Source organism: Cherax quadricarinatus, chromosome 20 (genome assembly GCF_038502225.1).
Source record: "Cherax quadricarinatus isolate ZL_2023a chromosome 20, ASM3850222v1, whole genome shotgun sequence".
Lineage (NCBI taxonomy): Eukaryota > Metazoa > Arthropoda > Malacostraca > Decapoda > Parastacidae > Cherax > Cherax quadricarinatus.
The window spans coordinates 42,968,163-42,996,128 of NC_091311.1; the positions used below are offsets into that span (position 1 = coordinate 42,968,163).

Consider the following 27,966-nt stretch of genomic DNA (forward strand, 5'->3'; position numbering starts at 1 on the left):
AAGTCTTCAATTTTTTGTTTGAATAAAAATTCAAAATAGAAAGCAAGAGTAATATCAGAGGGGCCTGGAGACATGACTGATGAACAAAGAAAATGTTATTTTAGAGCCAGGAATGTCTGCATTGTTCATTCTGGATCTTATTTTGAAATTGTCATATTTTTTAGTTTTCGTGAAATTGGCCAAATTGCAAATTTCTGACCACATTATTAGGTAGTTGAAATCGGTAAATGGGCAGTTTCTTGTACTTAATCGATAGAAAAAATGGAGTTCTAAAGAAATAGCTATGAGTTTGGGCGACTGGAACAATGGAATTAGCCAAAAATAGGGACCATAATTCCGTCAGTTTTCCATCAAATTTCGTTTCTTTTGGTGTCATTACAATCGGGAAAAGATTCTCTATCATTTCATAAGAATTTTTTTTTTTTTTTTTTTTTTTTTTTTTTTTTTTTTTTTTTTTTTTTTTTTTTTTTTTTTTTTTTTTTTTTTTTTTTTTTTTTTTTTGAAATTTTGCGACACCAGGACGTAAGACGTATATATACGGCCGCGACAGTCAAAGGGTTAAAATAAGAAGAAAAACTTTATAAACTTTTGTGGAGTTTAAATTGCACTAAGTACATAAAATGTTAATGCAAACTTCTATCAGAATTGAGCGTATTAGATAGGAGTGAACGGGGCCAAATGGTTTTTGGGACTTAACGAGCTGTTGGAGTGTGAGCAGGGAAATATTTTGTAAAGGAATTCAGGGAAAGCAGTTAGCTAGACTGGAGTCTTGGAAATGGGAAGTACAATGCCTGAACTCTAAAGGAAGGGTTTAGAATATTGGCAGTTTGGAGGGACATCTAAACTGCTGTATCTGAGTGCCTCTGCAAAGACAGTGATTATGTATGAGTGATGGTGAAAGTGTTGAATGATAATGAAAGTTTTTTCTTTCTTTTTGGGTTTTTGTTTTGGGTAACCCTACCTTGGTGGGAAATGGCTGATGTGTTAAAAAAAAATATATGCATATACAGTGGAGCCTCTGGTCACAACCATAATTCGTTCCAAAACTCTGGTCACAACCTGATTTGGTCATGACCCGAACCTAATTTCCCCATTGGATTGTATGTAAATATGATTAATCCACTCCAGACCCCTACGAACTGTATGTAATTTTTTTTTAGCCCAAAAATTTTTAATTATACCATAGAATGCACAGTGTAATAGTAAACTAATTGTAAAAATCTTAAATAACACAGAGAAAACTAATATTGCACAAGTCCGTTCTAGACCCCTACGAACCGTTAAGAGTTTTAAGCACAGAAAAAATAATCAGTTTGAAAAATCCTTAAATATACAAAATAATGCACAATTTAATGGAGAAAAAACCTTAAATAAGAGAAAAAACGTACCATAAACAACCAAGAAAACAAAATGAATTAAAAAAACACACGGAGTACAACACGAGGAGTTCACAGCAAATGAACGCATGTCTGACCGAGACCAACTACAAGGTGAGGGTCTTTGTTAGATGTACATAAACAACAGGAAGTGGGGAAAATTGGCGCGTGCGAAAGAAATAGCGTGGAATGTGAAAATTGGCGTGGCTGCGTTTGTTCAACACCCGATTATGTGTAAGATCATTATAGTCAGATAAATATGTATTGTGGTATTGTAAATAATACTTCCGAGTTTAATCTCAGCAAGGTACTAATATACTAATTCTATTTAATCATTAATATATTTTTTACAGGTTTAAAACACGGAATACGTACAAACGACATCTGAGAACACGGCATGGGAAGCTATTAACCACCCAGGGAGCTATCATAATACTTTCACAAGAGGAAGCTGACCGCATGAAGAAGACACAAGGACGTAAGCCTCGCAGACCTCGTCAGCCTCTAAAGATTATTAGTCCTGAAGCTGCTGCGCAGATGGAAGAGGAGCAAATATGGACTGACTTTGAAGAGGGTGATCGTGAGGAAGAGGAGGAGGAGGAGGAGGATGACGATGATGAAGAAGAAGAGGAGGAGGAGGAGGAGGAGGATGAGGAGGAGGAGGATGAAGATAGCTGTCATACTGTGGAGTCACTTCATTCAGGTGATAATGTAAATGTTGGAAGTTGTCAGATGTCATCTAGTACTCTAGTACATGCATTGGGGGTTCAGCAGATAACCAATGGCAAAACGGGTCTGCTTGTTGGGCCCAAGAAATTAAGTTCATCCAAGAATCCTGTTAGGTCTAATCATGTAGGGGTAAATAACTGGGAAAATCCATTACCTGTCATCTCTCATGAAAAGATGGATGACATATTTTTGGAAGAGAGAGTTGAGGAAGAGGTTGTAACGGAGGAAGTTGCTCTAGATGACTTGCGCACCTATGTCTTCCAGCCACCTTCAGATCATAACTCATTGCCCAAGGTTAATATAAGATCATCGTGGAATACCCTTAATATTGACCTTAAAAGTTTAGAAAAGGCTACTGATCCTGTTGGTATGCAAGACAACAGTATCATAGGTGGTAGTGTGACAGATACCAAAGATAATATTAATGGCCAGGTGACAGAAGCATCACCCCAAATGGTTGAAGATTCAATGGAATTTGTGGGAGACCACATAGCCCCAGAGGAAGTAATAACAATTTGTGCTGGTGTGGAAAGTCCTAGCGACGAACCAATGATGTCACCTGTGGGCATACAGCATTCTGGATCAGGTAAAAATGACTGGTTTACAGTCAAAAAACCCCTTAAGTGTTATGGAAGATCAGGATATAATATGTTGGAACCTGTTGGCAGCATTAATTCAGATGGCATGGCAGTTACTTCAACTACTGGTCCTGATACCAACATTGCTTTAAATGATGGTCAGGGAGTGTATGTTGTTGAGTATGTTCAGGGTCGAGATGGACGGTTGGCTAAGGTTTATCGCACTAGTTCTTCAGTGGTAATTAGAAATAATCACCTGCCCTCTCAGACGTGCACTATATCTAGTGCAAATAACTTCATTAGTAAAGGAACAACTGTGCCAATTACTACTGTGACTAGTACTGCAGTTCAGTCTGTTATTTCTTCTAACTCTTTCACTACCTCAGTTAACAATTCTGCTAAGTTGATAATTAGAGGAGCAGCTAGGGATGGTATGAAGCTTCAGACTGTAGGTAGTATTCATAATGCAGGAATTACTACTAATGCTTCAGCAAGAACCATGAGTGGTAAAAGTATACCTTATTCTGATAATAAGGTAGTTGTAAACAAACAGGTTGTGAACAATGTTGTGCTTAACAATCATATTGTTAAGAATGGTAGTCTTGTGAGTGTAAGCTGCGGGGAACACTTAGGAACTTCAGTGAACTCTAATCCCTCAACACCTATAGTCATTACTTCTGTGCCTTGCATAACAGAGTCTCAAAATATCTTGAATAATCAGAATTTGTTACCTTGGTCTTCACAGATTATGAAAGGCACCAATAGGTTGTCAGCTGCCTGTGTAAATAGTAAGGAAAGGATACTATTAGAGAAAGAAATTGTGTCAGATATTAAAAATCAGCTTGACTACCCAATAGTTAGTAAAGAAGTAGAACCATTAGTCACAATGAAAAATGAATTATTTTTAGGAAATGTTGAGATTATTGACCATGTGGATGTAGGTAACAGCATAGTTTCAGTAACTGGGATAGTTGATGGGGATGAGCAGCAAGGAGGGCAAAATGTTTATGTTAATATGCCACAAGAATATTCACAGAAAAGTTCAGAGCTCTTAGCTCCTAATTCTAAGGTTAAAGTCGAGGAGGTAAGGCCTCGTGGGTCAGCTATTTCAGACACTACTACTGAATATGCCGATCAGCTCCTGCGTGAACATGAAAATCCCAATATTTATAATATTACTGATGTCTCGCCACCAACTGATTGTTCACCAGGCACACCTGTACTTACCCTTTTACCTTCTCAGCCCTTAACCCAGCATAGACCTACTAACCACAGTAATCTCTCTCTTCTTACACCTGCTCTCCAGATTTAATTGTTCTTATGATGCTGACCATGGCATTCAGTATTTTCTTTCTAATATGCCAATTTACATGTTACCATATTTAAGACAAGGTCAGTATAATATCTTTTTGGAAATGTGTTTTCATAAGATTATCATTACTTTTAAACTTAAAGATAATTCTTTTCTCAAGCCTTTTGTGCAAAATACTTTACCATGCCAATGACTGAGATATTTGTTGAGGCCACTTAAAACCTTCACTGTTCCTTACCAGGGTAAGCATATGCATAATGCCTTATAAAAAAAATTACAAGTTTGTCAATTATTTTATTGTAATTGTTGGACAAAAAAATAGTTATCTTATTCAGTAAGAATTAGTAATGATTAGTGGAAATAGGTGGAACAGCAGCAGCATTACCCCTTAAACTGTCCAGACGTAGCTCTACGTTTGTGTGTAGCACTCCAAACATAGATCTACATTTTTTTTTATATAAAGCATGTACAATAGCAAGTTCAGAGTGCTATGCACGTGAACATAGATCTATGTTTGGACAGTTTAAGGGTTAAGTAGCAACTTTCACTGATGAAAAATATATCTTGAGCTTAACAAGTTATCTTGTGTAGATTAACAAATGAGCAACTTAGTGGGAGAAACAGCACTCAAATTATGTCCACATTTATAGAAATTTATCCAAATCATTGACAAAGCTTCCATTTTTAAATCTTTTAATACATATAAAAATAACCTAGTCCAGTCTGTAACACTTCATAAGTAATGTATTTTTTATACATTTATGAAAGCTTGCTTTAGATTAAACTGAAGCCTTAAATGTATGTAAACAGCTTAATGCATGCCACTGCATTTTAATTAGGTTATTTGTGAATTATTTTATTCTTTTCTGATTTGTTCCAGTCTTTTTAACTTTAATACTTATTATATGGCTGAAATAGAATTTGAACTATAAGCAGGGAGTAGTGGATGCATGTTGATTAATGCAGATGTAACGTCTCTCTAATAGTTCTTAAGCTCACCTGGGAAAGCCATACCCAGAAACTCATTTTCTGTGTATCATGCCAATGTGATGTGCATGTTGCATTAACTTCATGGTTATTGGTTTTGCTCACTCTGACACAAGTGAATGGGTTCTTGCATTGTATGTATTGGAATATAAATTTGTACAGGGAGTGTTTGTATTGTTACTCATTATTGAACTATGTCACTGGGGGAAAATCTTGCATGTAAATGTCATTTGGAATTGGATCACTTGTTTTTCTTTCTTACAGCCTTGTTTATGTGGAATTGTACATTGAAATGAAAGTTTTCCATTTATAATATTGTATTATACTAAGCACTTGATGAAATATCCCACCATGAATAGGATTTTGGATAAAAATTTGTCTGGCATTTTGGCTGCCATACAATGTTGATGTCAAAAGTATTAAAATGGACATCAGAGGACCATGTTATCAGGAAAGTGTAAGGAATCTGAGTTCGTGGGAGTTTGCTGTTTGCAGGTAACAAAGTCTGGAAGGTTCTGAGAAGTTGCAGAGGTTGGTAAGAGTTTGGAATTGTGTCCTAAGAGAAAAGAATGAAAGTAAGATTAAAGGATGTGAATGTATTTAAATGCCTTGGAGTGCACGTATACATACTACCAAGATAATTCACAGAAGAGAATTAAGAATTGCAGATGTAAGAGATTAAGGAAAAAAGGATATTGAATGGGTGCCAAAAAAAAAAAAGGTATACAGTAATTAGTGAAGGGGTGCTGGCTTTAGTACTGGGGTGAATCTTTGTTTTCAAATTTTCAAAGAGGTTGGAGGTAGTGGATATGACTTTGGCTGACATTAAATTGTGGTGTCAATATTATACAGAGAACAAGGAATTAAGAAGATTTGAAGATGAGGTAATTCAACAAGGAGTCATTGAGATGGTTTTGACTGTTTGCCAACAGTCAGGTTTTTTGTGCAAGAAAGGTATAAAATACCGACAATATGAAAGTTAAGACACATGTGCAACATCTGGATATCTTTATTGTAGTAGACGTTTCGCCATCCAGTGGCTTTATCAATACAGATTCTAGGACATAATAGGAAGACAGTAGAACTATATACAAAAGATGAGGTAATCAGTCCCTCGGCCTTGGAGTTAGTGTTCACAGCATCGTGGTGGAGGAGAGTCTGGAGCAAAGGCAAGAAGACTGGCGCTTTTTATAGGCGTCAGTGAATGGGACGGGCAGCAGACGAGGGCAGTCACTGGTAGGTGGGATTCCCCAGTGGAAGTAGGTCCTTCCCAAAGAGATGGGTTAGTTGCAGCAGCCGTGAAGAAGGTCTTGTAGATGTCCTCTGAACCAAGATTCCATGATGTTGCAGTGTCTGACAAGTTGTGCAAGAAAGGTATAAAATACCGACAATATGAAAGTTAAGACACATGTGCAACATCTGGATATCTTTATTGTAGTAGACGTTTCGCCATCCAGTGGCTTTATCAATACAGATTCTAGGACATAATAGGAAGACAGTAGAACTATATACAAAAGATGAGGTAATCAGTCCCTCGGCCTTGGAGTTAGTGTTCACAGCATCGTGGTGGAGGAGAGTCTGGAGCAAAGGCAAGAAGACTGGCGCTTTTTATAGGCGTCAGTGAATGGGACGGGCAGCAGACGAGGGCAGTCACTGGTAGGTGGGATTCCCCAGTGGAAGTAGGTCCTTCCCAAAGAGATGGGTTAGTTGCAGCAGCCGTGAAGAAGGTCTTGTAGATGTCCTCTGAACCAAGATTCCATGATGTTGCAGTGTCTGACAAGTTGTGCAAGAAAGGTATAAAATACCGACAATATGAAAGTTAAGACACATGTGCAACATCTGGATATCTTTATTGTAGTAGACGTTTCGCCATCCAGTGGCTTTATCAATACAGATTCTAGGACATAATAGGAAGACAGTAGAACTATATACAAAAGATGAGGTAATCAGTCCCTCGGCCTTGGAGTTAGTGTTCACAGCATCGTGGTGGAGGAGAGTCTGGAGCAAGGGCAAGAAGACTGGCGCTTTTTATAGGCGTCAGTGAATGGGACGGGCAGCAGACGAGGGCAGTCACTGGTAGGTGGGATTCCCCAGTGGAAGTAGGTCCTTCCCAAAGAGATGGGTTAGTTGCAGCAGCCGTGAAGAAGGTCTTGTAGATGTCCTCTGAACCAAGATTCCATGATGTTGCAGTGTCTGACAAGTTGTGCAAGAAAGGTATAAAATACCGACAATATGAAAGTTAAGACACATGTGCAACATCTGGATATCTTTATTGTAGTAGACGTTTCGCCATCCAGTGGCTTTATCAATACAGATTCTAGGACATAATAGGAAGACAGTAGAACTATATACAAAAGATGAGGTAATCAGTCCCTCGGCCTTGGAGTTAGTGTTCACAGCATCGTGGTGGAGGAGAGTCTGGAGCAAAGGCAAGAAGACTGGCGCTTTTTATAGGCGTCAGTGAATGGGACGGGCAGCAGACGAGGGCAGTCACTGGTAGGTGGGATTCCCCAGTGGAAGTAGGTCCTTCCCAAAGAGATGGGTTAGTTGCAGCAGCCGTGAAGAAGGTCTTGTAGATGTCCTCTGAACCAAGATTCCATGATGTTGCAGTGTCTGACAAGTTGTGCAAGAAAGGTATAAAATACCGACAATATGAAAGTTAAGACACATGTGCAACATCTGGATATCTTTATTGTAGTAGACGTTTCGCCATCCAGTGGCTTTATCAATACAGATTCTAGGACATAATAGGAAGACAGTAGAACTGGATGGCGAAACGTCTACTACAATAAAGATATCCAGATGTTGCACATGTGTCTTAACTTTCATATTGTCGGTATTTTATACCTTTCTTGCACAACTTGTCAGACACTGCAACATCATGGAATCTTGGTTCAGAGGACATCTACAAGACCTTCTTCACGGCTGCTGCAACTAACCCATCTCTTTGGGAAGGACCTACTTCCACTGGGGAATCCCACCTACCAGTGACTGCCCTCGTCTGCTGCCCGTCCCATTCACTGACGCCTATAAAAAGCGCCAGTCTTCTTGCCTTTGCTCCAGACTCTCCTCCACCACGATGCTGTGAACACTAACTCCAAGGCCGAGGGACTGATTACCTCATCTTTTGTATATAGTTCTACTGTCTTCCTATTATGTCCTAGAATCTGTATTGATAAAGCCACTGGATGGCGAAACGTCTACTACAATAAAGATATCCAGATGTTGCACATGTGTCTTAACTTTCAGTCAGGTTTTTTGTATAGATTTTAAAGTTAATTCCTCTAATTGCCTCTGTTACCTTCCACAAGTAAAAATTCTGAATGCTTACAAACCATTAAGTTTCTCACATAAATATTGGAAATTCCACTATTTTCATTGTCGAACAATAAAAATTAATCAGTTAAAACATGCCAGCAATTGTAAAATGGAAATTGTAATGCAACCGAACAAAATTAAAGACAGATTCCTTGTCATTTCCTGTTTTCTGTTCTCTTTTTTTTTTTCTGCATTGCAGTTTTGTTTGTTGGCTTTCGGATATATTGTGTATACTTGACCTAACCAAACATACCGTAAATACATAACAAAGTTCTGTGAGAAAAGTTTATAAACAGTCAGAATTGCAACTTTTTTTTGGAAGATGGGTTGCAGAAAAAATGCAGCATGATAGGTTGACAATAAATGTGTAAATATGGTAGGGAAATAAGAGGTAATGGGGGGGAGCTGTATGATGTATAAGTAGAATGGAGGATTTAAGTAGGGGACTTGGATAAACAGCATGCCTATATTCGTGTTCAACCAGAGGAAAGGTAGTAATGGAAAGCAAGTTAAGTAGTACGTACTGTTATATCTTGGAAGAACGCCAGGAAAATTGATTAGTTGAAATGGAGTTACTTTCTGAAGTTGTGAAGTACAGTACATGCACAATGTGTATAAGAAATTACCTGTTTTTAGTTACATGAACAGGGCTATTTGTGGTGTCCCATCTTCAGGATTTAGTTTTTACAACTTTTGTTAATTTTCTAGTGGTTATAGCACTTATTACTAACTTTATGGTCCCATTTTAGCATTCTCATACTATTTGTGTAGAAAGTCCATTATTCTTTCAGTAATTTATTTTTCTTAGAGCTATTTTGAACATGTCTTTGTTTGTTCTCTTATCTGCATTTTTTAAATGCAGATAACCACCACTATTGCATGTTCCAGTTAGGGCTAATATAAGTTCGAGTAGTTGTTTATCCATATATCTGAAGGCTTGTTTTGAAGTTTTGCATAGTAGCATAAGTGTGTTTCCACAGTTGCATTGATGTGCTCTTCCAGTAGCAATCTTTTTTTTCTCATTGTTTATTAAAGCCTTTTTGTCCAGATCTTGAAATATTTTATCACAATCTATAATTCTCATTTAGTCTGTTATTCTTTTCTTCTACTTTTATTACATGGTATCCACATGAAATTTCATCATCTGTCATTCAGTTTAACAGTCTCTTGTAAGGTTTTACTCATTTCTGTAGTATAATTCTCATTAGGTTTTTTTTTTATATTGTGTACTTTTTTTTTTTTTTTTTTTTTTTTTTTTTTTTTTTTTTTTTTACCTTTTAAATAAAATGAACATTAATCTTTCTTGCTAGCTATAGTGCTTCTTCCCTTTGCCTTACTAACTTTTGTGTAAAATCCTTCACATTGGCTTTGCTGCATATACATAGCCCTAAATTTTTTGTTTGCTTTATCATGTTACATTTTTTCAATTTCTTTTCTGTTGATTTTCTTTTCCTGTATCCTGATTTAATTTTATTTATTTTGTAATTTTTGCTTCTAGTAATTCTTGTACAGTAATGGAAACAGATTTAATCCCTTCAAATAACTTTACTATGGTAACTGGAAGTGTGTCATCCAGGTTATTTAAGTCAAGGTTATAAATCAACTAAACCATTTGATTTTTTCTTTAATTTCACTTGGTATATATTACTTCTGACCTAAATCCAGACTTTGATATTATAGAAATTGTGTAGCAAAATAATCTGAATGGTTGTTTAATTAAATTCTTTGTTACATCTGTTTCGTAAGCATCATCTTGCTCTAATGTAAATACTCTTCCTGGTCACTTCCTCCCAATTTATTTTATTCATTTTGGCCCAGGAATATTTCTAATCATACTGGTTGCAAGCTTATATTATACTCATTAGTGTTGGCCAAGTCTCTTGTGTACAGTATACACTCATACAATCTACCACTGCTTTATTTTATCTTGGTGTCTGTACTCTTTACACATAGGGTGCTAGTGTGTGTGAATAAATTTATTTTGGGGGTCACCTTACTTACACAAGAAATGTCCTCTGGAGCCAGTTTGAGATTTGAAAGAATTGTGTTCATGCATTAATCTGGAATTTATGAACTACCATATAAAAGTTTTGGTTGCAGTGTTTTCAGGTGTGATGCTACACTTCACATTTGGTAAACTAACCATAACCTAGTTAGTATGGTATGGTGGTGTTTTTCATACTGGTTTAGTTTCCTTCCTACATCATCAGATATTGTATATGCTATTTATACAGAATTTGTTAACTTGGCTTATTTAGCAAATTTTATTTTCCAAACCAAGCAGAGGTTGTATTCATTTTTACTATAACTGCAAAAATAGGTTTGTCTATCTCAGAATTGATACAGTATTTATAATTATTGCTGACTGAAATTAGTCTAATGTATTAAGTTGAATAAATATTTTTGTGACTAGGATACCAAGCTTTGGTGCAAACTAAAAAAATCGTGTAATGTACATTTTAATTCATAAATTAAATTTTTAATTAAATTAAACCTAATTTGTGAATATTCTGTTTGGCCACTTCACTTAAAAAACATGACACTGTACAATAAATATACATTTTTGTCTATAAGTAGTGAAGCATGCCAGAACATGGAGTGGACTGTTACGAACTGCTCAGTGGAACTTCACCTAAAACAGTTCTTCCTATTATGGTGCTTCCAGGAGAGCTAAGGCTAACCAATCTGAAATTAGCTAGCCCTCAGCAGGTAGCCTCAGTTTAGACCATTAGGTCTTCTATCTGCTTTTCTCATGTGTACAGTCCATTGTTGTTCTGTGATATTATAAAACTTGCATGAATGTTTTTGTATCATAATTCTGTGATGTGGAGCCTCTTCAAGTGGGGGGGGAGGGTTCCTTGATGCTGTGAAAAGGCTATTGATCTAAGGAACTCGACATTTTTGTCTATATCCTCGGACCAAACCAAATTACCCACCCACTCCTCCTCTACCTCATCTAATTTCTTCACCCCCATCTCTTTTCTCCTCTTTTTCCTTCCTACCTTCTGCCTTTGGGGATTTTCCTTTGAAATTATAGCTCCTAGGTTGAAGAAACAGAATTGTGGTCCATCCCATTTTGTTTAGACCAATGGTGGTGATGGTGTTTACCATTGAATCTTAATCTAGGGATTTGTTGAGCTACCCTCCAGAGTTCTGGAGGGTGACACTGATGTCCTTAAGGTGACGAGTGTATATCTGGAAACTGCCTGTTGGCTCTGCGAGGTGGCAGCCAAAGGAGGTATACCTCTTGGTAGGTTTCCAACTGCCCTTTCTCTCGTCTGCTGAGGTGGCTTGGTGGATGTAAGATTACTATCCTGGATTGGTGTTTACTAGCATAAAGGGTAGGATAGGGAGTGAGTAATCAAGGTGTACTGAAGGTGTTCTCTCCCAGTTTTGCCCTGTGTGTGTTTAGAAGAGCTGAAATTGTGCTCCGCTGTTGACCTCCCTATCTCGGGCTGTTTTATTGTGATCACCAGATCCTTTTCCTGATGAGACGCTTAGTGAAAGTGCATTTCTTGTGCACATTGATATGCCATATTCTTGTCTCTTAGTTCATATTTCACAACATTACACTGCAGCCCATATTTACTTGAGGAAGTGGTATACAGTCTGCTCTCTGTATCTTTCCCCTTCATAACTGTTATCTGTTCATGATGTCAATGTTTTGGTTTCTTCCTTGCTTCCACCACTTTTTTTTATTAGGTGATTTCAGTGCTCATCATTTTCTCCCTCTGGAGAAGGATTCATTGTGACTCATAATGACTATTTGGAGACTTTTCTCACTATTCTCTTCATGATTTAAATACCGACACCCCTGCTAACTTTGACCCTCACTCTTGTAATTTTTTTTTTTTTTTTTTTTTTTTTTTTTAAGTCGGCCGTCTTCCACTGAGGCAGGGTGACCCAAAAAGAAAGAAAAAATCCCCAAAAAGAAAAATACTTTCATCATTCAACACTTTCACCTCACTCATAATCACTGTCTTTGCATAGGCACCCAGATACAACAGTTAAGAAGCATATATAAAGATATATAACATATCCCTCCAAACTGCCAATATCCCAAACCCCTCCAGTAGCTGAGTCCGGCTATATAAAAATAACCATTTTCCCTGAATCCCTTAACTAAATATTACCCTGCGCACACTCCAACAGCTCGTCAGGTCCCAAGTACCATTTGTCTCCATTCACTCCTATCTAACACACTCACACACGCTTGCTGGAAGTCCAAGCCCCTCGCCCACAAAACCTCCTTTACCCTCTCCTTCCAACCTTTTCGAGGACAACCCCTACCCCGCCTTCCTTCCCCTACAAATTTATACGCTCTCCAAGTCATTCTACTTTGATTCATTCTCTCTAAATGACCAAACCACCTCAACAACCCTTCTTCAGCCCTCTGACTAATACTTTTATTAACTCCATACCTTCTCCTAATTCCCACACTCCGAACTTTCTGCATAATATTTATACCACACATTGCCCTTAGACAGGACATCTCCACTGCCTCCAACCGCCTCCTAGCTGCAGCATTTACAACCCAAGCTTCACACCCATATAAAAGTGTTGGTACTACTATACATTCATACATTCCCTTCTTTGCCTAGATAGATAACGTTTTTTGTCTCCACATATACCTCAACGCACCACTTGCCTTATTTCCTTCTTCAATTCTATGATTAACCTCATCCTTCATAAATCCATCCGCTGACACGTCAACTCCCAAATATCTGAAAACATTCACTTCTTCCATACTCCTCCCCAATTTGATATCCAATTTTTCTTTATCTAAATCATTTGATACCCTCATCACCTTACTCTTTTCTCTGTTCACTTTCAACTTTCTACCATTACACACACTCCCAAACTCGTCCACTAACCTTTGCAATTTTTCTTTAGAATCTCCCATAAGCACAGTATCATCAGCAAAAAGTAACTGTGTCAATTCCTATTTTGTATTTGATTCCCCAAAATTTAATCCCACCCCTCTCCCAAACACCCTAGCATTTACTTCTTTAACAGCCCCATCTATAAATATATTCCTCTTAAGGGGGGCTCCTTGGCGTGGTGAAGAGGCTCTTGGTCTGAGGAATTAGACCTGTCGGTTTCCTTCCTCAGACCGAACCTAATTATCCCCCCTTCCCTATCCCATCCTCCCCATTTTCCTTTCCTCCTCCTCCCTTTTGCCCTTCCTCTTTTTGGCCTTTAGGATTTTTCCCACAGGCACACTAGTTCATAGGTAGGGGGAAGGGTACTGGGGGTCCATCCCATTCCGTTGAGGTTCTTGGCGGTAGAGTAGTTTGCCATGGGATCTGGATCGCCTGGGGATGTCCCAATCCCTCTCCGGTATCTCGGAGGGTGGCTTTGGGTGTCTTTCGTGCGACGGGTGTATCTCTGGAATCACTCTATGTTGATGACTTCACTATTGCTTGTGCAGGCGCTGACTGTCACCTTATTGCAGTTTCTCTCCAGCATGCGGTCGACCGTGTTTCCACTTGGGCCACCACGCATGGGTTTAAATTTTCAAGTACCAAAACTCACCAAATTACTTTCACTAGACGTTCTGTCATCTCCGATCATCTTTGTATTTCTGTGGTTCCTGTATCCCCGAACATGATAGTCAGGTTTCTAGGCCTCTCTTTGACCGTAGGTTATCCTGGAAACCTCACATTACCTCTCTGAAGGCAACTTGTCACAGCCGGCTAAACCTTCTTAAAACCCTTGCTCATCTTTCCTGGGGAGCTGATCGTCGAACTCTGCTTCGCCTACATTCAGCCCTCGTTTTATCGAAACTCAATTATGGTGACCAGATTTATTCAGCAGCCTCTCCTGCTACTCTCTCTAGCCTTAACCCTATCCATCACCAAGGATTACGTTTGTGCCTTGGTGCTTTTCGCTCTTCCCCTGTTGAGAGCCTCTATGCAGAAGCGAATGTTCCATTCTTGTCTGATCGCCGTGATGCCCATTGCCTTCGCTACTATGTATGCTCTCACGATCTCCACAATCCTTCCATTTATAGAATGGTCACCGATATTAGTAGACATTCTTTATTCGTTCGCCGCCCCTGTTTGCTCCATCCCTTTTCTCTTCGCCTACATTCACTCTTGTCTTCCCTTCAGTTACCACCTTTATATGTTCATGTAGCATCTCACTTTTCCCTACCCCCCTGGGAAGTTCCAGCTGTTCGGGTCTGTTCTTTCTCACTCCCATGCTCGAAAGCTCAACTGCCTACGGTGGCTTCCCGCTCTCTTTTTCTTGATCACTTCCACTCCCATTCTCATGCCATTGCTGTGTACACAGATGGCTCTAAGTCTTCAGACGGCGTCAGATTCGCAGCAGTGTTTCCGGACAGCATTTTTACTGCTGAATTGTATGCCATTCTTGCAGCAATTATTCGTATCGCATCTATGCCTGTGTGATCATTTGTGGTAGTCTCAGACTCCCTTAGTGCTCTACAGACTATACGAAAATTTGATACATCTCACCCCCTAGTTCTCCGTATCCAACTTTGGCTACGCCGTATCTCTACGAAGCATAAAGATATTATTTTTTGTTGGGTCCCTGATCATGTCGACGTACAGGGCAATGAACAGGCAGACACTGCTGCGCGGTCAGCAGTACATGACCTACCAATTTCCTATCAAGGTGTTCAATTTCTGGACTATTTTGCTGCAATAGCTAACCCACCTTCACGCCCGTTGGCAACAACGTTGGTCAACTCTGCTTGGTAACAAACTTCATTCTATTAAACCGAGCATAGGTTACTGGCCGTCTTCTTGTCATCAGTGCCGTGGTTGGGAGACCACTCTCTCCCATCTTCGCATTGGCCACACTCGTCTTACTCACGGGTATCTCATGGAGAGGCACCCTGTACCTCTCTGTGAGCAGTGTCAAGTTCCTGTATCGATTAGCCACATTCTGTTAGACTGCCCCCTCTATCAACGAGCACGCAGAATTTATCTCCAACGCCGTCTTCGCTCTACTACTCTCTTTACCTTTCCTTCTTGCTGATGGACCCTCCTTTAATCCTGACTCTCTCATTGACTTCTTGACAACGACTGATTTACTCCACAAACTCTGATGATGATACCTTATGCACTCCCCTCAGCCCTTTCTAACTCAGTCTCTTGCTGCCCTTTACCCTTTCACCATCCACTTCTCAGCTGTTATCTGTAACCTATTACTCATCCACCTCCCTTTTGCCACCTGATGCCCTCGCTTCCTTCCTGCCCTGCAGCGCTGTATAGCCCTTGTGGCTTAGCGCTTCTTTTTGATTATAATAATAATAATAATAATCAAGGTAGACACTTATGTTCTTCCCGCCCACGGGCGAAGACGATACCCTTGCAATGTGTCTCGTTTAACTTTCGACAGCCGTGAACTCCCATCCTCTGTTTATGTAGCAGGACATCGGTTACAAGTTCGGAAGGTGATCCCTACACCGCAACAGTGTAGGAATTGCTGGCGATTTGGCCACCCAGCAAAATATTGCAGATCTATAGCTGAATGCCCAGTCTGTGGTGCTGATGACCATTCTAATACATCTTACAGTCGACCTCCCTCTTGCCTTAATTGTCATGAGGCTCGCCCTTCGTACTCTTGCCGTTGCCAGGTCTACTTAAATGAGCGGGAAATTCGTTGCCTCAAAGAGGCAGAAGGTCTCCCTTATTCTATGGCAGTTTCTCATCTCTGCCTCCAAGGGAGACTACCCCGTGTTTCTTATTCTCGTGTTTCAAAATGTCCCCCCACTTCTGGGGTCCCATCTTCTGCAGCCTCCTCTGCGGTTGCCAGTCCCATAGTCACTCCTGTATTTAATTCTTTTGCTGTCCTGGGCTCAGATGTCCCTTATTCAATGCCTCAGTCTGTCCTCGCTTCTTCGTGTTCTCCCTCACAAACCCCGGTATCGACAAGACCTTGTACAACACCTCCCAATCGTCCCTCTTCTCAGAGGTCCAACAAATCTCCTTTAACCCCTCCTTCCCTTCATCCACCTCCACATTTTACCTTCCCGGTCTCTGTACCTAGGTCTTCCCCTTTCACTGGCTCCGTTACAAGTGTGGAGGTTCATCCTCCTCGTACTGTGCCTTCCTCCCCTGTCCCCTCCCAAGTTTCTTCCTCTTCTGCCACCTCCCAGGTTTCTGCCTCTTCTGTCCCCTCCCACACTTCTCCAGTTCCCTCCACCCTTTTGCCCCCCCCCCTACCTTGGTACAGTCCATTACAGCTCCGATCTTTACTCAAAATCCTCCTCCTTCCATCTCCAATATTGTCTCCCATACGACGTCTCTGAACTTCAAAACACTTGAAGCAATCTCTGAATATATTGCAGAGACCAAACCATCAATGGACACTGATCCACCCTCTGTTCCTTCTCTTTCCTCTTCTCCATCTGCGCAACTCCTTTCTTCACAACGCACTGTTCCTTCGCTACTTGAACATTTTCCTTTGCCACCGCATGTGGACTTTTCTAGCTCTTCTAGTCCGTAGGTACCCTTACCTGCGGATTTCAGGTATCTTTATCGTTGCCAATCATGGCCTATTTACAGTGGAATATTCGGGGCGAGCTTCAGATGTTGCTCTCCCAGTTTTCCCCTGTTGGTGTTTGCTTACAGGAACCAAAATTACACTCTGCCGTTATCTATCCCATCTCAGGCTATAATTTATTGTATTCTTCAGATCCTTTTCCTGATGGGACCTTTAATGAAAGTGCCCTTCTACGCACTGATATTCCGTACCATCAGCTATTTGTTCGTACTTCGCTGCATTACACAGCAGCCCGTATCCACTTGCATAGGTGATATACACTGTTCTTTGCATCTCTCTCCTTCTCGGGCATTATCTATCCCGGATATTGCCTTTCTTGTTTCGTCATTACCGCCACCACTTCTGTTACTTGGCGATCATTTCCTCTGGGGGGTCTCACTGTGATTCCCTTGGCATTCAGTTAGAGGCTTTTCTTGCTACCCACCCCCTCCATGTTTTAAATACAGGTACTCGCACCCATTTTGATCCTCGGACTCGTACTCTCTCTTGCCTCGATCTCTCAGTCTGCTCTTCCTCCGCCGCATTAGACTTCACCTGGTCTGTTCTCCCGGATTTACATGACAGCGATCATTTCCCAATCATTCTTACTTCCCCTTCATATTCACCACCTCTTCGTAACCCACGCTGGCAATTTGATCAGGCAAATTGGAACCTTTATTCACAACTAACTGTTTTTAGTGAGGTTCCTTCTTCGTCCTCCATTGATGAGCTTTTACACCTCTTCTCGTCATCCATTTTAACCGCAGCTTCTCATTCTATACCCCAAACTTCGGGCAGGCATTCTCAGAAATGCGTGCCTTGGTGGTCTCCTGCTTGTGCTCGTGCAGTACGTTTGAAACGTGCTGCGTGGGGCAAGTACCGGTACAATAGAACCACGGAGAGACTTCTTGATTGTAAGCAGAAGCTTGCGATCACTCACCGTGTCATCCGTGACTCTAAACGCACTTGCTGGCGAGATTGTCTCCACCATCACCTCTGCTTCCTCTGAGTGCAGTCTGGAAGAAAGTACGAAAACTGAGTGGTAAATATTCTCCTGACCCGGCTCCTGTTCTGCGGGTTGCCGGTGTTGATATAGCAAACCCACTAGATGTTGCCAATGAAATTGGCAATCATCTGGTCCGTATTTCTCAGGGGCTCCATCTGTGCCCCTCGTTTCTTTCCTCAAAGTCTGCCAGAAAGTTAGCACCTTTGGACTTTTCTGCCCTTTCTATCAACGAGCACGCAGAATTTACCTCCAATGTCGTCTCTGCTCTACTACTCTCTCTACCTTCCCTTCTTGCTGATGGACCCTCCTTTAATCCTAACTCTCTCATTGACTTCTTGACGACGACTGATTTACTCCACAAACTCTGATGATGATACCTTTCGCACTCTCTTCTGCTCTTTCTACCTCAATCTCTTGCTGCCCTCTACCCTTTCAATATCCACTGCCCCGATGTTCTCCATAACCTACTACTCATCCATCTCCCTTTTGCCACCTGATACCCTTGCTTCCTTCCTGCCCTGCAGCGCTGTATAGCCCTTGTGGTTTAGTGCTTCTTTTTGATTATAATAATAAATCAACTAGTATCTTACTTTTCCTTCATCCTGTAGGAAGTTCCAGTGATTCGTGTCTGTTTCTTCCCACTTCCTGGTGCAAAGGTTCAATTATCTACCACAGCTTTGTGTTCACTTTTTCCTTAACCACTTCCAATCTCATTCTCATACCACTGTGGTCTGCACTAATGGTTCTAAATCCTCTGAAGGTGTTGGGTATGCAGGAGTTTCCTGGACAGTTACAAGTGATCATTTGTTAGACTCTGCTATTATTTTCATAGCTGTTGTATGCACTTTTCATGGCTGTCATATGCATTGCATCAATACCTACCTCAACATGTGTAGTAGCTTCAGACTCCTTTACTGCATTACTGACTATCCAAAAATTTGATTCTCCTCATCCCATCTTCCTACTTATACTACTATGGTTAAACCGCATTCCTAGTAAATAGTTTTCTGCTGGGTCTCTAGACATGTAGATGTTCGGGGCAACAAGCAGGCAGACTCCTCTGCTCAATCACCAGTTCATGACCTCATTTCATACAGGGGAATTCCTTTCTCAGACTATTTTGCCATAATTTCTAGACAACTTCACAACTGTTGGCAACAGTGACAGTTTAAGTTGGTCCACAGTAAATTGCATTGTCAACCCATGTCTGGGTTTGTGGTCATCTTACCGTCACTGTTACATTTGGGAGACTACTCTCTCCCGACTATATCTCAGACATGCACATCTAACTTGTGGGTATCTCGTGGGAAAACGCTTGGCACTGCTCTGTAAAGATGGCCAAGTTATGTTGTCAGTTCACCATCTTTTAGCTGTCATGCAGAATTTATTTAGACCTCTTCACTGCCCTAAAGCACTTACTCTACCTGACTTTCTTGCTGAAAGTCCCACCTTTGATGCAGACTTCCTCTTTGACTTTTTCATCAGAAACTAACTTATTACATCAACTTTGATTATATTTTTGTTTTAGCACTCTCCACTACCTTCATTAACTCTGCCTTTCACACACACTCCCACACTGGTCTCTGACCTTCACATGTTCCTTCTTTAGTCCATCCCACCCTGTAGTGCCATATAATTCTTTTGGGTTTAGTGCTTTGTATGAAATAGTAAAGCAGTTGTGTAATTTCAAGGAACAGTGTGAGATTCATGAATGTTAATTCACCAGGAGAAATCAGCACCAAATATATAAGTGATGTAAGGTAACCTTGAGATATTTTGCCTCCATATCTATTTTTTTTTTTTATCCCCTGCACAGCAAGACATGGACTGCTTTTTTTTTTTTTTTTACGTGCTAGCCATCTCCTGCCAAGGCAGGGTGAACCAAAAAAGAAACATTTTTGCTGTCATTCACACTATTACTGTCTTACCAGAGGTGCACAGATATGACAGTTTAAATGTCACTCTAACAGCAAAAATATCCCAAACCCCTCCTTTAATTAAAGTACAGGCATTGTACTTCCCACCTCCAGGACTCGAGTCTAGCTGACCAGTTTCCCTGACTCTCTTCACAGAATAGTACCCTGCTCACACTCCAATGACTCGTCAAGTCCAAAAACCATTGGTCTCCAATCACTCCTAACACACTCACAACTGCATGCTGTATGTCTAAGCCCCTTGCACACAAAACATCATTTACCCCCTCCCTCCATCCTTTCCTAGGACAACCCCTATCCTGCCTACCCTCCACTGTAGCTTTATACACCCTCCAAGTTTGCTCCATCCTCTCTTAATGACCAAATCACCTCAACAACCCCTCCTCAGCCCTCTTTAAGTAATCATGCACCTCCTAATTTCCAAACTGCAAATTCTCTGCATAATATTTACACCACACGTTTCCCTCAGACACAACTTCTCCATACTACTACTTGCTGCAGCATTCACAACCCATGCTTCACACCACTATACTCTCATACATTCCCTTCTTTTCCTCTATGGATAACATTCTTTATCTCGACAGATACCTCAATCATCACCCATCTTTTCCCCTTCATCAGTTCTGTGGTTTATTTCGTCTTTTATATACCCTTCCACCAACAAGTCCACTCCCAAATATCTGAACGCATTCACTTCTTCCATACTCCCTCCCTCCAATCTGATACCCAGTTTTTCCTTACCTAATTTGTTTGATGCTCTCATCACCGTAATCTTATCTATGTTCACTTTCGACTTCCTTTACACACCCTCCCAAACTAGTGCACTAACCTTTGCAACTTTTCTTCAGAATCTCCCAAAAGCACAGTATCATCAGCAAAAAGTATCTGTGACAACTCCACTTTTGTATTTGATTCTGCATATTTTAATCCCACCTCTCTTCACAATACCCTAACATGTACTTCTTTTAAAACCCCATCCATAAATGTTAAACAACCATGCATCCCTTTCTAAGGCCTACTTTTACTGGTAAGTAATCTCCCTCTCCTACACACCCTAACCTGAGCCTCATTCTCCTCATAAAAACTCTTCACAGCATTTAGTAACTTACTACCTATTCCATGCACTTGCAGCATCTGCCACATTGCTCTCCTATCTTCCTTATCATATGCCTCTTCTAAATCCATAAAATCAATGAAAACTTGCCTACCTTTATCTAAATATTGCTAACTTGTATATTTCAATGCAAACACATGGTCTACGCATCCTCTACCTATTCTAAAGCCTCCTTGTTTATCTGCGATCCTGCTCAGTCATACCCCTAATTCTTTCAGTAATAACCCTACCATACACAATACTTGGTATACTCAACAGGCTTATTCCCCTGTAATTTTTACACTTTGTCCCCTTTCCCTTTATATAAAGGAACTATGCATGCTCTCTGCCAGTCCCTAGGTACCTTCCCCTCTTTCATACATTTATTTTATTATTATTTTTATTATCACACTGGCCGATTCCCACCAAGGCAGGGTGGCCCGAAAAAGAAAAACTTTCACCATCATTCACTCCATCACTGTCTTGCCAGAAGGGTGCTTTACACTACAGTTTTTAAACTGCAACATTAACACCCCTCCTTCAGAGTGCAGGCACTGTACTTCCCATCTCCAGGACTCAAGTCCGGCCTGCCGGTTTCCCTGAATCCCTTCATAAATGTTACTTTGCTCACACTCCAACAGCACGTCAAGTATTAAAAACCATTTGTCTCCATTCACTCCTATCAAACACGCTCACGCATGCCTGCTGGAAGTCCAAGCCCCTCGCACACAAAACCTCCTTTACCCCCTCCCTCCAACCCTTCCTAGGCCGACCCCTACCCCGCCTTCCTTCCACTACAGACTGATACACTCTTGAAGTCATTCTGTTTCGCTCCATTCTCTCTACATGTCCGAACCACCTCAACAACCCTTCCTCAGCCCTCTGGACAACAGTTTTGGTAGTCCCGCACCTCCTCCTAACTTCCAAACTACGAATTCTCTGCATTATATTCACACCACACATTGCCCTCAGACACGACATCTCCACTGCCTCCAGCCTTCTCCTCGCTGCAACATTCATCACCCACGCTTCACACCCATATAAGAGCGTTGGTAAAACTATACTCTCATACATTCCCCTCTTTGCCTCCAAGGACAAAGTTCTTTGTCTCCACAGACTCCTAAGTGCACCACTCACTCTTTTTCCCTCATCAATTCTATGATTCACCTCATCTTTCATAGACCCATCCGCTGACACGTCCACTCCCAAATATCTGAATACGTTCACCTCCTCCATACTCTCTCCCTCCAATCTGATATTCAATCTTTCATCACCTAATCTTTTTGTTATCCTCATAACCTTACTCTTTCCTGTATTCACCTTTAATTTTCTTCTTTTGCACACCCTACCAAATTCATCCACCAATCTCTGCAACTTCTCTTCAGAATCTCCCAAGAGCACAGTGTCATCAGCAAAGAGCAGCTGTGACAACTCCCACTTTGTGTGTGATTCTTTATCTTTTAACTCCACGCCTCTTGCCAAGACCCTCGCATTTACTTCTCTTACAACCCCATCTATAAATATATTAAACAACCACGGTGACATCACACATCCTTGTCTAAGGCCTACTTTTACTGGGAAAAAATTTCCCTCTTTCCTACATACTCTAACTTGAGCCTCACTATCCTCGTAAAAACTCTTCACTGCTTTCAGTAACCTACCTCCTACACCATACACTTGCAACATCTGCCACATTGCCCCCCTATCCACCCTGTCATACGCCTTTTCCAAATCCATAAATGCCACAAAGACCTCTTTAGCCTTATCTAAATACTGTTCACTTATATGTTTCATTGTAAACACCTGGTCCACACACCCCCTACCTTTCCTAAAGCCTCCTTGTTCATCTGCTATCCTATTCTCCGTCTTACTCTTAATTCTTTCAATTATAACTCTACCATACACTTTACCAGGTACACTCAACAGACTTATCCCCCTATAATTTTTGCACTCTCTTTTGTCCCCTTTGCCTTTATACAAAGGAACTATGCATGCTCTCTGCCAATCCCTAGGTACCTTACCCTCTTCCATACATTTATTAAATAATTGCACCAACCACTCCAAAACTATATCCCCACCTGCTTTTAACATTTCTATCTTTATCCCATCAATCCCGGCTGCCTTACCCCCTTTCATTTTACCTACTGCCTCACGAACTTCCCCCACACTCACAACTGGCTCTTCCTCACTCCTACAAGATGTTATTCCTCCTTGCCCTATACACGAAATCACAGCTTCCCTATCTTCATCAACATTTAACAATTCCTCAAAATATTCCCTCCATCTTCCCAATACCTCTAACTCTCCATTTAATAACTCTCCTCTCCTATTTTTAACTGACAAATCCATTTGTTCTCTAGGCTTTCTTAACTTGTTAATCTCACTCCAAAACTTTTTCTTATTTTCAACAAAATTTGTTGATAACATCTCACCCACTCTCTCATTTGCTCTCTTTTTACATTGCTTCACCACTCTCTTAACTTCTCTCTTTTTCTCCATATACTCTTCCCTCCTTGCATCACTTCTACTTTGTAAAAACTTCTCATATGCTAACTTTTTCTCCCTTACTACTCTCTTTACATCATCATTCCACCAATCGCGCCTCTTCCCTCCTGCACCCACTTTCCTGTAACCACAAACTTCTGCTGAACACTCTAACACTACATTTTTAAACCTACCCCATACCTCTTCGACCCCATTGCCTATGCTCTCATTAGCCCATCTATCCTCCAATAGCTGTTTATATCTTACCCTAACTGCCTCCTCTTTTAGTTTATAAACCTTCACCTCTCTCTTCCCTGATGCTTCTATTCTCCTTGTATCCCATCTACCTTTTACTCTCAGTGTAGCTACAACTAGAAAGTGATCTGATATATCTGTGGCCCCTCTATAAACATGTACATCCTGAAGTCTACTCAACAGTCTTTTATCTACCAATACATAATCCAACAAACTACTGTCATTTCGCCCTACATCATATCGTGTATACTTATTTATCCTCTTTTTCTTAAAATATGTATTACCTATAACTAAACCCCTTTCTATACAAAGTTCAATCAAAGGGCTCCCATTATCATTTACACCTGGCACCCCAAACTTACCTACCACACCCTCTCTAAAAGTTTCTCCTACTTTAGCATTCAAGTCCCCTACCACAATTACTCTCTCACTTGGTTCAAAGGCTCCTATACATTCACTTAACATCTCCCAAAATCTCTCTCTCTCCTCTGCATTCCTCTCTTCTCCAGGTGCATACACGCTTATTATGACCCACTTCTCGCATCCAACCTTTACTTTAATCCACATAATTCTTGAATTTACACATTCATATTTATTGAACAAAAATAACAGCCACTCCAAAATTATATCCCCACCTGCTTTTAACATTCGTTATGATCCCATCAGTCCAGCTGCTTTAACCCCCCTTTTTCCTTTAATTCTATCCAGTGCCTTCCTTAACTTCACATCCAGTTCTTCTTCACTCCTAAAAGCTGTTATACCTACCTGGCCAATGCTTGAAATCATTGCCTCCCTTTCTTCATCAACATTATCAGTCCTCAGTATATTCCCTCCATCTTCCCAATACTTCCCATCTACTAACTCCCCTATTCTGTTTTTAACTGTCAAATCCATTTGTTTCCCTAGGCTTTCTCAACCTATTTATCTTACTACAAAACTTTTTCTTACTCAGCAAAATTTGTTGACAGCACCTCACCCACTTTTAACATTTGCTCTCCTTGTACACACTTCACCTCTTTTACTCACTCTTCACCCTTTTTATGCACTCTTCACCTCTTTTATGCACTCTTCACTTCTTTTACTCTCCATATACTCCTCCCTTTTTGTATCACTTCTACTTTGTAAAAACTTCTCATAAGCAAACTACTTCTCCCATATCATTCCCTTCATAAGAACATAAGAAAGAAGGAACACTGCAGCAGGCCTACTGGCCCATGCAGGGCAGGCCCATGTCAACCCCCAGCTTAGATCAGTGGCCCACCCAGTCAGGTCACCTCCACTTAAGGAAGGAGCACAGCATCTGACCCAGTAGCACTAGCTAGTCAGGTCCAACTCACACCCACTCATGTATTTATCTAACCTATTTTTAAAACTACACACCGTCTTAGCTTCTATAACGGTACTCGGGAATTTGTTCGAATCATCCACAACTCCTGAGTACTGTTATAGAAGCTAAGATGTGTGGTTTTAAAAATAGGTTAGATTAATTCATGAGTGGGTGTGAGTTGGACCTGACTAGCTGGTGCTACTGGGTCAGATGCCATGCTCCTTCCTTAAGTGGAGGTGACCTGACTGGGTGGGCCATTGGTCTAAGCCGGGGGTGAACATGGACCTGCCCTGCATGGGCCAGTAGGCCCATGTTCTTATATTCGTTTATTTCCTCCTGCACCCACCTTTCTATATCCTCAAACTTCTGCACCACATTCTAAGACTGCACATCTCTGCAACCCCCCTCTCCCCCCACACTTCCTATACTCTCACTAGTCCACCTTTCTTCCAATAGTTACTTATCTCATCCTAACTCCTCCTCCCCCAGTTTATAAACTTTTACCTCTCTCGCTTGATACCATTTTCCTTCTGCCCCATCTGCCTCGTATTCTAACTGTAGCTACCACTAAATAATGATCTAATATATCTGTTTTGCCCATTTAAAAACATGCACATCCTGAAGTCTGCCCATCAACCATTTATCCAACAGTACATCCCTAGTGGGTTTAGCACTTGGTTTTGATTATAATAATTGGTGGATTATAATAATAATCAACCAATACATAAACTAACAAACTATTTTCATTATGCCCTATACGATATCTTGTATACTTATCTTCTTTTTCTTGAAATATATATTACTTGTTACTAAGCCTCTTTTTGTACAAAGTTCAATTAAAACTCCCCCATTATCACTTAGCCCTGGCACTCCAAACCTCCCTACCTACTGCTGTCGCAACAGATTTTTCCCACTTCAGCATTAAGATCCCCTACCACAATTACTCACTTGATTCAAAACTTCTCAAGCCTTTACTCACCATCTCCCAAAATCTCTCTTCTACTTTTCCCCAGGTGCATAAGCAGTTACTATAACCCACTTTTCACATCCAAACCTTATTTTACCCCACATAGTCCTTTAATTTATATATTTATATTCCCTCTTTTCCTGTCATAACTGATCCTTCAACATTATTGCTACTCCTTCCTTAGCTCTAACTTTATTGGAAACCCCTAATGACCATATGTATAATTACAGCACTGTTATTGCCTTATTAATCTTAAGCTTGCCCAAAATGCTCTGCTTAATATAAAGGGGCTTTGGCATGTTCACCAAATTGTTACACTCCTTTGTACAAACATGTATCATGCTAAAATAAAATTGTTATTGTTATTATTTCTCCTCACTGTAACTCTCCTTCTCCTTTCAGCTTTTTCACCAGAACCAGGACATCTAGCTTCTTATCACTCATAACATCCATGATCATCTCTTTCTTATCATCTGCACTACATCCACACACATTCAGACATCCCAATGGACTATTATATTTAGGGAAAAGTATTAAACCCTTGAAGGTCAGTATCTGGGGGAATGGGATGCAGTGAGGTTTGATAATGAGCTTGCCAGAATCAAGGAACCTCCCTTCAGAGGCCTTTGAGTGGATTAAAGCATGGAATGTATATACACAATCTGATAAGCTTAATGTGCAATATAGATATCTAAAGATGTTCACCCTATGTCTGTAACCATTGAGAAATTTTCTTTGTATAAGAAATGCTTGAACATTAAAATTTGAGAGAATCTGTTAATTACTGCACAGTTAACTGTTGAAATTCGTAAAGAATAATCACTCTCAAGGAAACCAGCTTCAAGTTTATCATTTATACTTGGCATTACAAAATGCCAGCACTAATTTAAAAGTTTTTTATTCTTAGTGTTACTATTGTATGACTGATTTGTGTGATTAGTCCTGTATAAGAGGTTATGATGTGTTTGCTGAACACTCGTGTAAATGGATAGTGTGTGTGGGGGGGCCGGGGGACAAACAGTGTTAAGATAAATAATTTTTGTCACCGTCCTACTTTATAAATTAGCATAATGTAACCTTGCATACAAACCTGTTGCCAAGATAATGTATGCATATGTCATCTATATAAATTATTTTCAAGTAACATTCAACAGGCAGTATATCCGTATCAACTCTAACTAGAGGACAAGATACACATGCTAAGCAAGAGTTGCCTACCAGCAGTTTAAGATCTTTAATAACTTCTATAAATGGCACAAAGATGTGATTGTCAGGGTAAAAACCACATCACATGACATTGCACATCTCTCTCAGGCCCCAGAAAATGTGCTTGATACAATGATTGCTTTTACTTACTGCCAAAAAGCTAACCAACAGAAAACTCAATGCCATGTCAGCATTGTCATGATAAATACAAAGAAAATATGGGCTAATAATTGTTCACGTAGTTTTCAAGAACTGAGCATGAAATTGTTAATTTTGTTTTCAGACAGAGGGTAAAAAGGCCCCTTATCAGATGTATAAAACACATTAATATAGATGTACAAGAAAATTAAGAGGCTTAAAAACTAGACAATTTTAACAGATTAGAACTCAATTACAAAAGTAGAGAAGGTTCTTGTGGGGCATGTAGGTATTATGATGTAAGAGTCTTTGAATCCCCACAAGATATGAATGAAGAATATAGGTGTAGCAAGTAAGAGCATAGAGATAATTATTGACAAATGGCATAGGCTCATTTTAAAAGTTACTGGTAGTTGACCCAAGTATGGTTCTCAAAAATATATGGCCATGAAATTGATTCTTCTTTAATGTACAAATCTCTCACTGTGCCAATGCCATACATGTTGTGGCTTTTAGTCTGCAAGTGATGCTATTATTGAAGCTTTGTAGTACCTGACTTGTCATTACCATTCTTGAAGTGCAGCTGGCACATGTTGAATTTTTAACTGGTGAATTTTGTTATATACAATAGTGGGTGGGTTAGGTGTTCTTGAGATTAGCATTACAGTGGAATTTTATTATCATCATTATCATTATCATGGAGTGCTAAACCTGTAGGGATTATACAACATTGGGGGGGGGG

The 27,966-nt window shown here is 40.2% G+C and overlaps 1 protein-coding gene and 1 long non-coding RNA gene across 3 annotated transcripts in view; both read left to right on the forward strand.

The window, feature by feature from the left end:
- Positions 1–4,128, forward strand: part of LOC128700895 (uncharacterized) — a 91,252-nt gene extending 87,124 nt beyond the window's left edge. For both annotated transcript variants that reach the window (XM_070087011.1, XM_070087012.1), the window contains one exon: positions 1,730–4,128. In XM_070087011.1, the coding sequence (XP_069943112.1) occupies positions 1,730–3,995 (2,266 nt within the window). In that variant the 3' untranslated portion in view covers positions 3,996–4,128. The remainder of the gene's footprint in view (positions 1–1,729) is intronic.
- The window catches only part of LOC138852996 (uncharacterized), a 150,182-nt gene that overhangs the window by 108,681 nt on the left and 13,535 nt on the right, over positions 1–27,966 (forward strand). The window lies entirely within an intron of this gene.